We start from the raw sequence: 15,300 nt of genomic DNA on the forward strand, positions 1-15,300 counted from the left end.
ATTAATAAAATCATATTTTCGGAAATACTACAAAATAACCCGTCACAATATTGCTGCAATGCTCTGCAAATATTCATTACTTTTTTCTCACACAGCTTCTGCTCAATTTTTTTTAAATCACGAAAAAAATCACGAGAAAAAAAAGGTATGTTTCAAGAAAATAAATGACAAAAATAGTGACGATAAAGTTTAGTTTAAAGTGCAACTTTGTTGTCAACATAGCATTGGAAGTTTTTTCTTGTAATGTTGACTCTTTTGTATGCCTAATTCTACTGATTTAAAAAAAAAAATCCACAGAAATTGTGTTCTTGTGAGCAAAACATTTGCAATGTTATGAGGCTTAAATCAACATTTTATCATAGAAGAAATAACATGCTTCTTTTTGAGCTGTCACCTTTATCGTGGTAAAGGAGTTTGCCTGTCCCAATGATCCTAGGTGCTATGTTGTCCCGGATCTTCTATGCCCCCTGGTAAGGTCTCTCAAGACAAACAGGTCCTCGGTGAGGGATCAGACAAAGAGCAGCTCGAAGACCTTTATAATGAAGGAAAAACGAGGACTCAGATTTCCCTGGCCCACATACGGGTCCTCAGGGCCCTCTTCTGGAGCCAGGCCCAGAGGCCTGGTGGCCTCTCCCCATGCGGGACCGGCCGGGCACAGCCCAAAGAGGCAACGTGGGTCCCCCGTCCAACGCTGTATTGTAATAATAAGATTTAATGATGAGAATTACTTTGTAGTATTACAATAATAAAGTTATGTTGTAGTATTACACTAATGAAATTATGTTGTGATATTTACATTGTAGTATTACAAAAATACTTTTAAAGGTCTTATCAATTTTTTCATGCAAGAAGTTATGTTACTAGAATTAAGTTAGGAGAAATAAGTTGTGATATTACAAATTAACTTGCAATGTTGATGTGAAATGATAAGATTGTAGTTTTTGTTTTATATTCAGAAAAAGTTGTAAAGCAACAAAAATTAAAGTTCTGACTTTTTTCGGTAAATTACAATATTTCTTGCAAAAGTACTATACAACTTTTTTCATGAAATTTAATTTTTTGTCATATATTTTTTTACGCATAAATTTGTAATATTTTACCTTAATTATTGTAGTTTAAGACAAGTTATTTTTGTAAAAAAAAGCCATAATATTACTGGTAATAGTTGGACATGTGACTACGATGAAGTGGCGACTTGTCCAGGGTGTACCCCGCCTTCCGCCCGAATGCAGCTGAGATAGGCTCCAGCACCCACCTTGACCCTGAAAGGGACAAGCGGTAGAAAATGGATGGATGCATACAATGAGTAAACAGACTATTAGAATATTAAACTTAAGTATTTTATGTCTAGTGAACAAGGAAGTGGTAAATTCCGTAGTATAACCAGCTTTATGGATTGTCCTAACGGATCTTTTCTGCAGTACTACGTGTGAATGAAGTGTACGTTTGTAATTGTTTCCCTATATCTCTACATAACTCCCATACGGAGACACTTAAGACCTGTACAGAGTATAAAGTGATGTTTGATTCAAAATGTATTATGCCTTACCGTATTTAATATTGATATGTTTTGCCACATTTATTTTATATGTACTTTTAATATGTTGTTTCCAGCTCATTTTATCATCTGTCATAACACCTAAAAATGGGTTTTTGTACCATGTCAATGATTTACAATTTTTTTGTATTTATTCGAACATTAAATGTTTTTTAATTTCCAATTAAATGTATTTTGGTATTACTTGAATTTAAACATAATCAGTTTTTATCAGGCAATCTTCTTAGCTTGTTAATTTCCACAGTAATAGTTTTCTTTACTTTCCTGTGAGTTTTTCCTTAAACAGAGTGGAGTAGTTGTGTCATCCGCAAATAGTATTAGCTTTAGGACTTTCGTGGCTTTTGATATACAATATACATTGAATAATTTTGGTCGTAGGGTTGACCCCTTCACCGCAAGAAATATTTAAGCACTCGAATGTGTGATCTCCCACCTAGCCTAACATTGCTTCTTGTTGATTAAGTAACTTTTCACTCGACAACCCGGGATACATTGTGGTTGTCGCGTACTATGATGTTGTTTTTAAACTAGTGGTTTGTTTTAACACAGAGAATCCTCCGGACAGCCCCCTGGTGTTGACAGAGCCTTATCGCAGGCTGTGTGGTCACACTTCCAAAATCACCGGGATGTCGTGGAGTCCTCACAACAGTGGCAAACTGGCCACTGTGTCCTACGACGGCACCGCCCAGGTCAGTCATTGTGGGTAAAAGAATTAAGACACAGGAATTGGATTGTTTTTGTTTGTTTGTGGTGTTCAGGTGTGGGACGTGCAGCAGGAAGCGGCCGTCTCCAACTACCGCGGACATGTGGGGTACCTGCTGTGCGTGGAGTGGTCCCCCGTCGACCCGGACGTCGTCTGGACAGGAGGGAAGGACTTCACGGTGCAAGAGTGGAGGGTCTCCAAGCAGGAGTTCACAAACCCGCCCAAAGGTGACGATGCACAAAATCGAAAGCGCGCGTTCTGCTTGTGCTTCATGGTACCGCTCGTCACAGGGAAGAAGATGCTGGACTTTAAGGGGAAGAACAAGCAGAAGAAGAAGACCAAGAAGGAGATGCCAGATCTTAACGGCGAGTCGGTTGCTGAAGTAGTCGCCACAGGCCAAGAGCCTTCTGATGACGATGAACAGGTGGAGGTCATCCCTGCTAACAGTCCTGTGCCTCCAGCAGGTAAAAAAAGCTGCTTCTTTAATTGTTTGTAGCTTTTATGCTAACAATCTTCTGTCAAATTAGCATCTTTAGCGGTGCAGAGGAAACCCTCGACTGTGATGAAGAAAGCAGGTACTTTTAGATCGTATCTTCACGTGCGGAGTGCAGATAAATAACATGAATATTATTACATTTCTAGACTCAAACGTGCAGAAGAGGAAAAAGGCTCGCTCCATGCTGCCCGTCAGCACCGCCATGGACCACCGGCCCAAAGAGGAGCTCCTGCAGGACTGCCTCACACTGGCGGCCATCACGCACGGCAGCGGTGAGCGTTTGCATCTTCATTGTCATCAGAAAATTATTATATTAAAATTACTCTTCATCAACACAATTCAAAGAAAAAAACAAAATGGCATATCCAATAAAATATCGTCAAAAACAAATAGTAATATTTATAGAAAATTCAAAAAGAACCGTGTTGTGTATCTCAAAGTAAAAAGAAACAAAGCGTATAATATCCTGCCACATCATTCAGATATAATAATCTGATTCTTGATCAACAATACATTATCACCTGTGTGTGTGAGTGTGTGTTCTGGCAATGCTTACTTAATGGGGACACCGCTCTGTTTACACAGTCACCTTTAGGGGACCTCTGACAGTATGGGGACAAAAAAACAGGTACCCTAAAGGGAAACCTTTTTAAATGATAGTCAGATCCATTCTGAAGATGCCTAAGTGATTTTTAAAAAGTTTTTGTGATCCCCATGAACCATATTAACTCTTTTTCCCCAGGGTCCCAGTCAGAATGATCAGCACATTACTCATCAATCCAGAGATTTAAAGACGTGTATGAGCTAACTGGACAGTGGCCATTTTACCAAAACATTTTTATGCCTCCACAACCTGTAGTCCCCAAAAACTTGGTCCCCATTCCAGATGATAACCTGTGTGTGTGTGTGTGTGTGTGTGTGTGTGTGTGTGTGTGTGTGTGTGTGTGTGTGTGTGTGTGTGTGTGTGTGTGTGTGTGTGTGTGTGTGTGTGTGTGTGTGTGTGTGTGTGCGCGCGCGCAGGTTTTGGGTTTTGTACATTAGATTTTTTTTACATCATTGTTATGAGGTATTGTGTGTGGAATTTTGAGGACAAAAATTAATTTTGGAGTAAGGCTGACAGAAGAAAAATGTGGAAAATATGAAGCACTGTAAATACTTTTATGGATGCATTCTACATAATAAGAAAGAATATAACACTTGATTTAGGCCCAAAATATGCTTTAAAAAATCTGCCATCTATTACAGTTTATTGCATATTACATTATTGTCCTGTCTGTGTGCTCAATACTGTATGTAAACCCTGCCTCCTTTCTTCTGCTCAGTGGAAATACACATTTGAGCAAATATGTCTGGCAAACAAAAACAAGCGCTCACTTCCGTGGTTCACTTCAAAGAGCCACTTCGTTCACAAACGACTCATCATGTCTGGTGCAAAAATAGCATACTTGATCCATGTTTGCTCTCCAGCACCCCCTGCAGGCTGTGTCCCGGGCCAGGGCGAGCACGTCCACCTGGGCCTCTTCTCCGACAGAGCGGCTCTGCACCGCATGTTCGATGCCGAAGGTGCGCTTGGTTTCTACTCCCTTTTAGCTCAGACGCACAGAAGAAAAGAAGTGACTCAAAAAAACACCTCTTGTCCTTGCAGAGGAAAGTCACGTGGAGGCCGACCACTTTGAGTCGGTGGTCTACCTACGTCTTTGGAGCGGAGACCTGGAGGGGGCGCTGCAGCTGGCGGCAGAAAAAGGAGAACTCAACGACCACCTCGTCTCCATGGCGCCGATGGGTGAGCAGATTGTTCTCTGGAGATTATGTGAATCAAGCAGGGATTGTTAATGCTTCTGGTTTGCAGCGGGCTTCAAGGTGTGGCGCAGCACGGTGGAGCGCTACGTCAAGCAGCTGTGTTTGCAGGAGCAGCACCTGAAGGCCGCCTCCCACCTGCTGTCAATCAACAAGCTGTATGAGGCGGTCGAGCTGCTGCGCTCTCACAAGCTCTACAGGTGACAAACATGACGACGAATTAAACTTAGACAAAATGTATTGATCCACAAGGGAAATCGTTCCACACAGTAGCTCAGTTACAAAGGATGGAAAGGGTAATACCTGCTCAATTGTGATCAATACCAGAAGTCTATCAAGTATCAATAACGCTGGATAATTCAGCATTGAACATCAAAATACTGCAGACTAAACATAACTGCTTATGCTTTATTTTAAACATTCATACAGTTACACATTTTCACAAATTTCCATTTTCTCATTAAATGTCCAAATAGGAGTAGGAAGAAGCATTAATTGTATATAATTGTAAAATGCTAAATAATTAACTCAAAATGAACATAATTATGTTTTTAATATTTATATATTTTTGAGATGATTACAATTTTTTTATTTTTTTTTTATTTTTACAAGCTTTATTCATATTTTTTTATTTGCCTTTTTCAAAGTTTTATTTACTCAATATATTTACAATCAATTGTTACTGCATTGTATGTAATCATGTATCATTATTCTACTCAAAAGTATGTATTATTTTGATATAAATTATACTTTTTTTTTTAATAAATGTTTTTATTGAATTTGACAGGTATTACACTATACAATAGAACAGTAATCACATTTTCCTTTTTTTCCCCCCACCCACGAACAGCAACCCAACACACACCCCACACACACAACCCCCCCCCCCCACCCCCACCCCCCAGGTCCTACATAAGTTAAAGGTACAGTCACAAATGGAAAATAATTAGTACATCACTTTCTTCTCAACATAGGCAGATAATAAATATACACCCAGAATAAATGTAAAAAAAAAAATAAAAAAAAAGGGAAGCTGGTTTGTGAAAGGTGAACTTTTCATGTGTCCTATAGCGTCTTTAATTTAGCTATGTAGTCAACCACACCACCCCAAACAGAATAAAACTTCCCAGGTGCCCCCCTAAGATTAAACTTTATTTTCTCCAGATCTAAATAAATCATAAGGTCTTTAAGCCATAAGGAGGCTTTGGGGCAAAATGGTGACTTCCACTCCAGCAAAATTCTCCTACGTGCTAATAAGGATGCAAAGGCGATACTATCCTTAAATTTTCTCCTTATTTGGGGATCTGATACCGTCCCAAAAATAGCCATTTCTGCACATGGTGTCAGGTTTAAATCCAATGCCTTAGCAAGGTGTTTGAAAATAGTTGTCCAATAGTCCAGCAAATGGGGACAAGACCAAAACATGTGCGTCATGTTTGCAGGTGACATGTGACATCTGTTACAAGTATCCGAAATATTGGGGTATATTTTGGAGAGTTTGGAATTAGTAAAATAAATACGGTGGACAACCTTAAATTGTATTAAATTAAGCCTTGAACAGGATGTACTGTTGTTAATTCGGGTTAAGGCAGAATCCCAATCTCCATCATCTAAAGATCTGCCAAGCTCTTTTTCCCAATTCCCTCTGATTTTATCAAGAGACGTTTTACTAAACTGGGATATTAAGATGTAGATTTTGGAGATTAGGCCTTTCTGATTTGTGGGAATATCTAAAATTGAGTCAATTAGCGAATTAGGTGGAGTATTAGGGAAAAAGAGACTATTTAATTTAACGAAATTACGAACCTGAAAGTATCGAAATAGGTGAGATTTTGGTAGGTCAAATTTTATACACAGTTCACTGAAACTAGCGAAGACATCACCAATATATAAGTCCTTTAGCCTGCTAAGGTTTGACTGCTTCCATAGAGAAAACGCTACATCTGTGCTAGGAGGGAGGAAGAGGTGGTTATTATGAATGGGGCTGTGGTTGGATAAGCCCTGCAGGCCGAAAGTATTTCTAAATTGAGACCAGATTCTAAGGGTAGAAATGACGATTGGACTACAAGTAAATTGGGATGGTCGATAAGGTAATTTTGATGTAAGTAGATCCAAGAGAGAGGTAGAACAGGAACTAGCTTCAGATTTACACCAGATTAATTCAGGTTCTTGGATCCAGAGAGTCACTTTGTGTATGTTAGCTGCCCAATAGTAGTATTTTAGATTAGGGAGTGATAAACCACCTACGGACCTATGCCTTTGCAGGAACTCTCTTCTAATCCTGGGAGTCTTGCCTTTCCATATAAAGGATGAAATTAGTTTGTTTATTATGCAAAAAAAGGAATTGGGTAAAAAGATAGGCAAACATTGAAACAGATACAAAAATCGAGGAAGCACATTCATTTTGACGCAGTTTACCCTGCCAGCAATAGTTATGTGTAAATCTTTCCACCTATCCAAATCTAATTTAAGTTTGTCGATTAGAGGTGGAAAATTGTCCTTGTAGAGAGCTGGTAGATTGCGACAAATATGTACACCTAAGTACTTGAAGCTGTTCCTAGACATCTTAAATGGGAAATATCCATCAGGGATCTCAAGGGCCAAATTATTCACAGGGAAGCATTCACTCTTAGCGAAATTCAATTTATAGCCAGAGAATGATCCAAAATTGTTTAGCAAATCAATAATCTTTGGAATGGTAGAGATTGGATCAGATATAAACAATAGTAAATCATCCGCGTATAGAGAATGTGTGTGTTCTAGACCGCATCTATGGATTCCTTTACTGATACCGGCCGATTTAAGAGCAATGGACAAGGGTTCGATTGCAGTAACAAATAACAATGGGCTTAGAGGGCACCCCTGCCGTGTACCTCTGCCAAGTGTGAAAAATTGGGATAACATCCCATTTGTGCTTACGGCAGCCCTAGGAGAAGAGTATAGAAGTATAAATTATACTTACGAATAAATAAATAAAAATGTTTTACAGTTTAATTAATCCTAAAAATGTGTCACAGATTGCCAGAATATATTTTTATAATGATTATGTCTTATAGATGTGTAATTAATATATATATATATATATATATATATTATACATATATATATATATATATATATATATATATATATATATATATATATATATATATATATATATATATATATATATATATATATATATATATATATATATATATATTAGACTTAAATTGATCCTAAAGGGAAATTGTTCAATTGAAGAAATAATAATTATTGTAATTTGTGTAATTGTATTTTTTATTTATTCATCCAAAAACATTTCTCTATCTTATCTTCAAATATTTATTTTTTAGGTCATTATTTAGACATTTTATATGTTAAAAAAAGGGGGGAAAAAAGTATTATTTTGAATTATGATCATCTTTTTATAAAAAAAAAAAGTTTTTGTCAATTGAAGAAATAATACCTTATTTGTGTAATTGTATTTTTTATTTATTCATCCAAAAACTTTTCTCTATTTTATTTTCAAATATTTATTTTTATGGTAATTATTTAAACATTTTATATGTAAAAAAAATATATATATATATATGATAAAAGTATTATTTTGAATTAAGATCATCTTTTTTTTTTTTTAAACACTTTTTGTCATTTGAAGAAATAATAATACCTTATTTGTGTAATTGTATATTTTATTTATTCATCCAAAAACTTTTCTCTATCTTTTCAAATATTAATTTTTATGGTCATTATTTAGACATTTTATATGTAAAAAAAAAAAAAAAAAAAATTATTATTTTTAATTAAGATCTTTTTTTTTTTTTAAACAGTTTTTGTCAATTGAAATAAGAAAACATTTAAGATAAAAAGCATTTTATTAGCATTATATTAGTTATGTATTTTACTGTGTTTTTAGTCATTTAACACAAGCATAAAGATGTATTATTTAAAAAAGTATGATGTTTTCCAGGGAGGCCATCGCTCTGGTCAAGGCCAGGCTGCCGGCGGAAGATCCGGTCCTGAAAGAGCTTTACACCTGCTGGGCCGCCATGTTGGAAAAGGACGGACATTTCTCTTCCGCTGCCAAATGGTGACTCTGCCCTTTCTGTTGCTGTCTTTCCCTCTGTGTTTAAAACGCTCACGACTACCACGCCATCCCGTAGTTATGTCGCTGCCGGCGCCAGTTTTGACGCCGCCAAGGTCATCGCCCGCAAGAACGACGTCTCCTCGCTGAGGACGGCGGCCGCTCTGGCCCGCGTCTCGGGGGAGAGTGCCCTTGCCCAGTCGTTGGCTCTGCGCTGCGCCAAGGACTTGGCCTCGGCGAGGGACTGGATCGCTGCTCAGGAGGTCCTCGCCTCGCAGGAGAGCCTGCTGGTTAGTGCCTGAACACTTTATTATAATATTCCTTTTAATAACTGTATGTAAAACTTTGCTTAAACTGAAATGCTAATAAGCTAAAATTCTACTTTAGGTAAAAAAAAATTTTAAAAGCCATTTAAGGCGGACGGCCCGGGGGTCTTCAGTTTGAGACCCTCGATTAACAGCGTGTTGGAGGTTTGCATACCTATTAACGAAAATCCATGATTTTTAAGTTTAAATGTACACAATGATCTGAAAGGTTAGTACAAATTGTTAGCATGCTAAACGGGAACAGTTAGCATGGAATTTAGCGCCTAATATCTGTTTGTTTAGGTTTAAACCTACATTAGCCAAAATGCTAGCATAAACCATTAGCATACACACAAGTTGGCGCTTAATAACAAAACCATGACTTTTTTTAGGTTCAAACATACAAAATTTGTTAAAATGCTAGTATAAGATCAGACATAGACAAACTTTATTGATCCACAAGGGAAATTGTTCCACACAGTAGCTCAGTTACAAAGGATAATGCAGGTATTAAATAGACTAAAAATGTACCATAGTAGCAATATAAAATATAACATATATATGTAATATTTACATACTATATATACAGTATATAATATATACTGATATATTATATTTTTTATATAATATATACAATATATAACATGTTATGAAATATAATAACATAAAATGTTAGCATTCTTGCAAGTTAGTGCCCAATAACAAAAAAGACGGGTTTTTTTTAGGTTGAAAAAAAAGGGTTAAGTGGTAGCATAAACTGTTAGCATGCTAAATGGGAACAGTTAGCGTACTTGCATTTTAGCATTTAATAAGAAAATCTATGATTTTTTTTTTTAGGTTCAAACCTACAAAATTAGCTAAAATGTTAAAGTGTAAACATGCTATTGTAACATGGGAATACTTGCAAATTAGCGCCTAATAATAAAAAACATGATTTTTTTTAGGTTTAAACCTGAAAAAATAGCTAAAAGGTCAGCATAAACGAATAAATTACCACCTAATAATAGGATTTTTTCAGGTTTAAACCAACAACATTAGCTAAAATGCTAGCACAAACTGTTAGCATACATGCAAATTAGCAGCCCCTAATAACAAAAAACATGATTTCTTTTTTTAGGTTTGATCATACAAAATGAGGTAAAATGCTAGCATAAACAGTTAGCATGCTGACATGGAAACAGCATACAGGGCTTGCAATTTAGCATCTAATAAGAAAATCCAGTAGATGGCAGTCACACATAAGAGATACGTGTAGACTGCAAAATGATGTCAGTAAACAATGCCACAACTTTAAATGTTCCATTGAGAATAAAGAACATTACACACTGTGCTCAAAAATCAGTCAAAATGTTTTAGTACGACTTTGGTAAGCTATGAAGCCGCACCACTTGATGGATTGTCGGCGCGTTATGTCTACTGTAGTCAGACATACGAGTATTATTATGGTGCGTGTATAAGGACCTCAAAATGGCACCTATTAGCAGACATATTATCTGGCATTTTGTTTAGCAATATTATGCAAAACCAGCTTTTCTTACCTTTTGGTACCTGCTGATGTGTATTTGGGATCTGCATAAGTCCTGAAAATGTGCACACGTCCGCGATTGTAGTCTGTGATGACAGCATAGTCGATAAGCTTCTTCTTTTTCTCTATCTTCTTGTTATGGGACATTCATCCTCCGCTGTTGCCATTTCTAATATAAAGTAGTGTAAAGTTCTTACTTATACGTCAGTAAACTTGCCATGAAAGCGCTAAAACATACCGGTGTAGTGAGTTTACATTATTCACCCAAGGAACATAAGTTATTAGAGTTCCTAACGGACAGTTTTTCACGGGACACATTTCCTGTGTTGTTGTTTCCGGATGAGGAGATGCTGCTCCGTTATTGATTGATTGAAGTCAAGTCTGAATGTCATTAAAACAGTTAGCGCCACCTTTTGACACTTCTTCCACTCCCGTCCTTGCACGCTACACCGCTACAACAAAGAGGACGGGGAGAAGACACTGCCGAAGGTGAGCCACGTAAATAAGACCGCCCACAAAACGGCGCATCCTGAAGCGACTGTCAGAAAGCGGCTTGAAGATAATCTGTAAAACATCATCTATGCAACATTTTGACCAAAGAACCACCATTACATGTTATGTAGACCACAAGGAAGTGTTTTACATTTAGAAAAAAACAATAATAATATGACTCCTTTTAATGCGCCCTATAATCCGCCTTATATATGAAAAAAGACCAAAAATTGACCATTCATCGTCAGTGCGCCCTATGGTCCGGAAAATACGGTAAATATATTGCACTTTTGCATATGCATCCACGTTTATGGATGTATGTTATATTGTCTTTTATCCTTTATATCAGTGGTCCCCAACCTTTTTGTAGCTGCGGACCGGTCATAAAGAAATACAATCATGTGTGCTTACTGACTGTATCCCTGCAGACTGTATTGATCTATATTGATATACAGTATAATATATACAGTGGGGCAAAAAAGTATTTAGTCAGCCACCCATTGGATGTCAATGGGTGGCTGACTAAATACTTTTTTGCCCCACTGTATATTGTGTCTTTTATGTTGATTTAATTAAAAAAAATAAAAAAAAAAAAAAATTTTTTTTTTTTTTATTTCTTCTTTATTTCGGGTGGTTGGGGACCACTGCTTTATATGTTCATCCGTTATTTGGGGGGTATTGAGGAGATTATTATTCGGCATCAGGTGTGCCTAATATTTTGGCCACAAGTGAAGGTAATCTTTTTAGCAGAAGTACCATGTAAGTGAAGCAAATAGCGTATTGTCACAAATCATTTAATTCCGCAGGTTCACAGACTTCACCTCAGCATCACCGAGCTGATGTCCGCCGCCCTGACACAGTCGGGCGTCGTCCCCGCGTCAACCGTTTCGGGTCACGAATGGGCGGCGGCGGCGCCGTCTGGCGACATCCGCATCCTTGAGCGGGCACAAGACATTTGGTCGGAGCATTTTGGCGTATTTAAGGTGGAGTCAGAGGGGGGCGGGCGCCTTGCGGAACTCCTGCAGGAACTGAAGAGCGTGGAAAGTCCAAGGGTCACCGCCAGCCTTCCTCTCACGCAGGTGCAAACTTAATAATAATGGTAATAATGGAGACTTCATTGGGAGGAAGAAGTAATGTTGTTCCCTTTCAGGTGCTGCTGTCGTCGTCCCTCCAGGTGGCGTGTGGCGTTATCAGCTGGTTGCTGGGTGACGGCGACCAGCTGATGATGGAGCTGTGGCAGGCGGCGTCGTGCTTCAGAGAGGCCACAGACTTCTGCGTCTTCGCCGAAATCTGCAGGATTCTCATCCCCGGCGGAGACGTCGGCGCCTTGAAGACAAACCCTCTAAAGTCCGAGGACGCCCGAGAGGCCGCCGGCAGCCTGCAGGCGTGGGTGGGGTACCACCGTCTGTACCAGTGCTGGTGGCAGCGCCCAGACGGCGAAGGACTCGCCAACGGCGATCGTTGGCTGGGCTTCGACGCGGCGTCGCTTCTGTCCGACACTTTCGCCGCCTATCAGGCTGAGCAGAGGTCGGTCGGTGAGATCCAGCGGCGTCTGAGCGCCATGGTGATGCAGCACAGTCACAGCAACGGGGATGAACAAGAGCGCCATCAACAGTAAGATGCGGGGGGGTCCTAACTTTTTCCACTGAAATATCAAAGCATACGGGCGCCATTTTTATATCTGAAACTTACCTAATAGATTTAGTTTGACCTTTTAGGGCTCCCAAAAGGGTCTCAATCATAAACATTTCAAAAATAAGTCATGTTATTTTATTTTTTAAATGTATTAAACTCTTAAATCTCTAGCTCAATTTCAGGTTTATCTGTCAATATTACGTTAATTGTATTTATTTATGGCAAAAACACAATATAAGAAATATTTTTCTACCCAAAATTTCTAAGTGGAATATTTAATGTGAAGTATTTGGAGCCTTAAATAGGTCAGTAATTCACATTAATTATAATTCATTATTATATTTGAGCAATGACAGTTTAAAAAAAAATCCCACTTAAATTGTTAAGGATCAAAATAAGCCCCATTCATAAAAACAAGTTTAAAATAAGTCATACCTTCAAGTTTCTAGATCAATTAAAGATCTGTCAATTATATTTTTTTCATAGGTTTTTTGGTTTTATGCCCTTTTTGTCAAAACCCTCCCTGCTTTTTATGGCAAAAACCCAGTATTTTCCCAAAAACATTTTCAGAGTAGGACATTTGATGTGAAGTAATTTGTGCTTCAAATGAGTCAATAATTACATCAATAAAAAGCCTTAATTTCAATTCATTAGTTTTTGAGAAAAAAACTCAACTAAAAATATTGGGGATCCAAAAAGGCCCCCGGTCACAAGTGTCAGAACAAGTTTTATATATTTTTTTTAAGTTCAAATCTACAAATTTAGCTAAAATGTTAAACTGGGAACAAAGTAATCATTGTCAACTGTATATGAAGTCAGACTTATCTTCATTGAGTGCACGCAGATACACACATTGGCTGACTATCATTTATATGGCTCTTTTAGGTTCAATACCTCCATACTTGTGTACTCTGTTACAAAGAAAAAGCAGCTCTTACGCTTTACGTTCTAACAATTTGTATGTTTTAACTGTTCCCCATGTACGGACGGAATTTGGCAATAGAGCTTTTGGCATTGCTGCCCCTATGGCATGGAATGCATTGCAGACGAAACTGAAACTTACAGAACTACTTCCATTTGGAGCCTTCCGTTCTGTCCTGAGGGACAGACAGCGAGAGACGTTTGCACAGTGCCTGTGTTTTTAAAAGGTGTAAATCTTTGTTGTTTTAGTTCTCTTATGTATTTTAAAATTTATGTCTTGACGTTTTTTGTTTTTTTTAAACTGCTCTGTGACATGTGCTGTTGACCTCTTGGCCAAGTCACCCTTGTGAAAGAGATCTTGATTTCAATGGGTTTCTCATCTGGTTAAATAAAGGTTCTAAGTAAGCATACTTGTAATTTTAGTGCGTAATAAAATCTTTTTTTTTTTTTTTTTAGGTTTAAACCTACATTTTTAGCAAAAATGCTACAATAAACATTTAGCCTACTTACAATTTAATGCCTTGCAACGAAAAACATATTTTTTTTAGATTTAAACATACAAAGTTAGTTAAAGTGCTAGAATAAACTCTTAGTCTTAGCAGTAAAAGAAAAAAAAATCTCAATAAAATTTTTGGGGATCCGAAAGGGTCGCAAGTGTTAACAATAAGTGATACTTTTTTTTTTTCTTAACGCTGAAGTCTCTAGAGCCTATGTGTCAAAGTCAAGGCCCGTGGCCCAGACCGACCCACAAATGAATTATCTATGGCCCCCGGGATGATATCTGATTAGTATTAGACCCGGCCCGCAGGCCACAGCCGCCTGCTGCTGTTTTGCACACACCAATACTCCCATCAGTGTTGGCGCTAGGAATTTTCAAAATGGGGTCCCAGGGACCCCATCAAGTCATAAAAATGGGGTCCCACTTTTTTGCAAGTTTTGAAAACAAATTATAAATGTATGCATTATCCTGTTGAATCTCACATTCTATATTGTGTTTTGGAAAAAGGTTGTCATAAATGTTACTTAATTCATAAAAAATACAAAAACACATTTTTATGCATATGTAAATTTGTTCAGTTATAAACATTCATTCACCTTCTTTCCTTCATGGATCTAAACTTTATCGCTGCCAGTATTGTTTTCTAAATATATTTTTATTGTAAGTTCTATTTTTGGCCAAAGTGAGACAAAGAAAACAATCTGAAGTTGTCTTTATTTTTTAGTTTTAATGCCATGATTTTAATAGTCCGTCCCGCATGTGCACAAATTTTCCTCCTGAGCTACTAACTCCCCTGTTCTAGATCAACTTCAGATCGATTATACATTATAAAGTTTTTTTAATGCCATTTTTTTCAAAAAACTATGTGGCAAACACACAAAATATGCAAAACTTTCCCCAAAAATATTTCAAAGTGGAATTTTTAATGTGAAGTAATTGGAACCTTGAATAGGTTACTGTACTTCATAACATTTTGATTAAATGTTATTTTTGGATCAATAAAAATTGACTGAATGGCAACCTTTTCTCCTTATATTTTACATGTTTGCTCTTTTCTTCTTTTTTTTTTTAAATAGTATTTTTCGAATGTGCCGCTTCCAATTAAAAAAAGTAGCTGAATGCCACATTTTGGACACCCCTGTATTATTTAGTTAAACATTGTCTTATGTCCTTTTGTCTCCTATAGGCCTCAAGAGGAGGACACTTTTCTCTCCTTGACAGTAAAGATGGCCACGCATCAAACGCAGCTCGCCGCCATTCCTGATATCATCAAGGTAACTGACCTAGTCTGTATTAGCCAATC

The 15,300-nt window shown here is 37.5% G+C and overlaps 1 protein-coding gene across 1 annotated transcript in view; it reads left to right on the top strand.

The window, feature by feature from the left end:
• gemin5 (gem (nuclear organelle) associated protein 5) overlaps nt 1–15,300 on the top strand; it is a 29,177-nt gene that overhangs the window by 13,326 nt on the left and 551 nt on the right. Inside the window, exons 14-26 of the mRNA XM_062048873.1 lie at nt 2,108–2,247; nt 2,317–2,488; nt 2,552–2,725; nt 2,789–2,836; nt 2,904–3,029; nt 4,225–4,320; nt 4,403–4,540; nt 4,607–4,754; nt 8,507–8,626; nt 8,700–8,910; nt 11,749–12,021; nt 12,093–12,556; nt 15,184–15,271. Coding sequence (XP_061904857.1) covers nt 2,108–2,247; nt 2,317–2,488; nt 2,552–2,725; nt 2,789–2,836; nt 2,904–3,029; nt 4,225–4,320; nt 4,403–4,540; nt 4,607–4,754; nt 8,507–8,626; nt 8,700–8,910; nt 11,749–12,021; nt 12,093–12,556; nt 15,184–15,271 — 2,198 coding nt within the window. The remainder of the gene's footprint in view (nt 1–2,107; nt 2,248–2,316; nt 2,489–2,551; nt 2,726–2,788; nt 2,837–2,903; nt 3,030–4,224; nt 4,321–4,402; nt 4,541–4,606; nt 4,755–8,506; nt 8,627–8,699; nt 8,911–11,748; nt 12,022–12,092; nt 12,557–15,183; nt 15,272–15,300) is intronic.

Source organism: Entelurus aequoreus, linkage group LG05 (genome assembly GCF_033978785.1).
Source record: "Entelurus aequoreus isolate RoL-2023_Sb linkage group LG05, RoL_Eaeq_v1.1, whole genome shotgun sequence".
NCBI lineage: Eukaryota > Metazoa > Chordata > Actinopteri > Syngnathiformes > Syngnathidae > Entelurus > Entelurus aequoreus.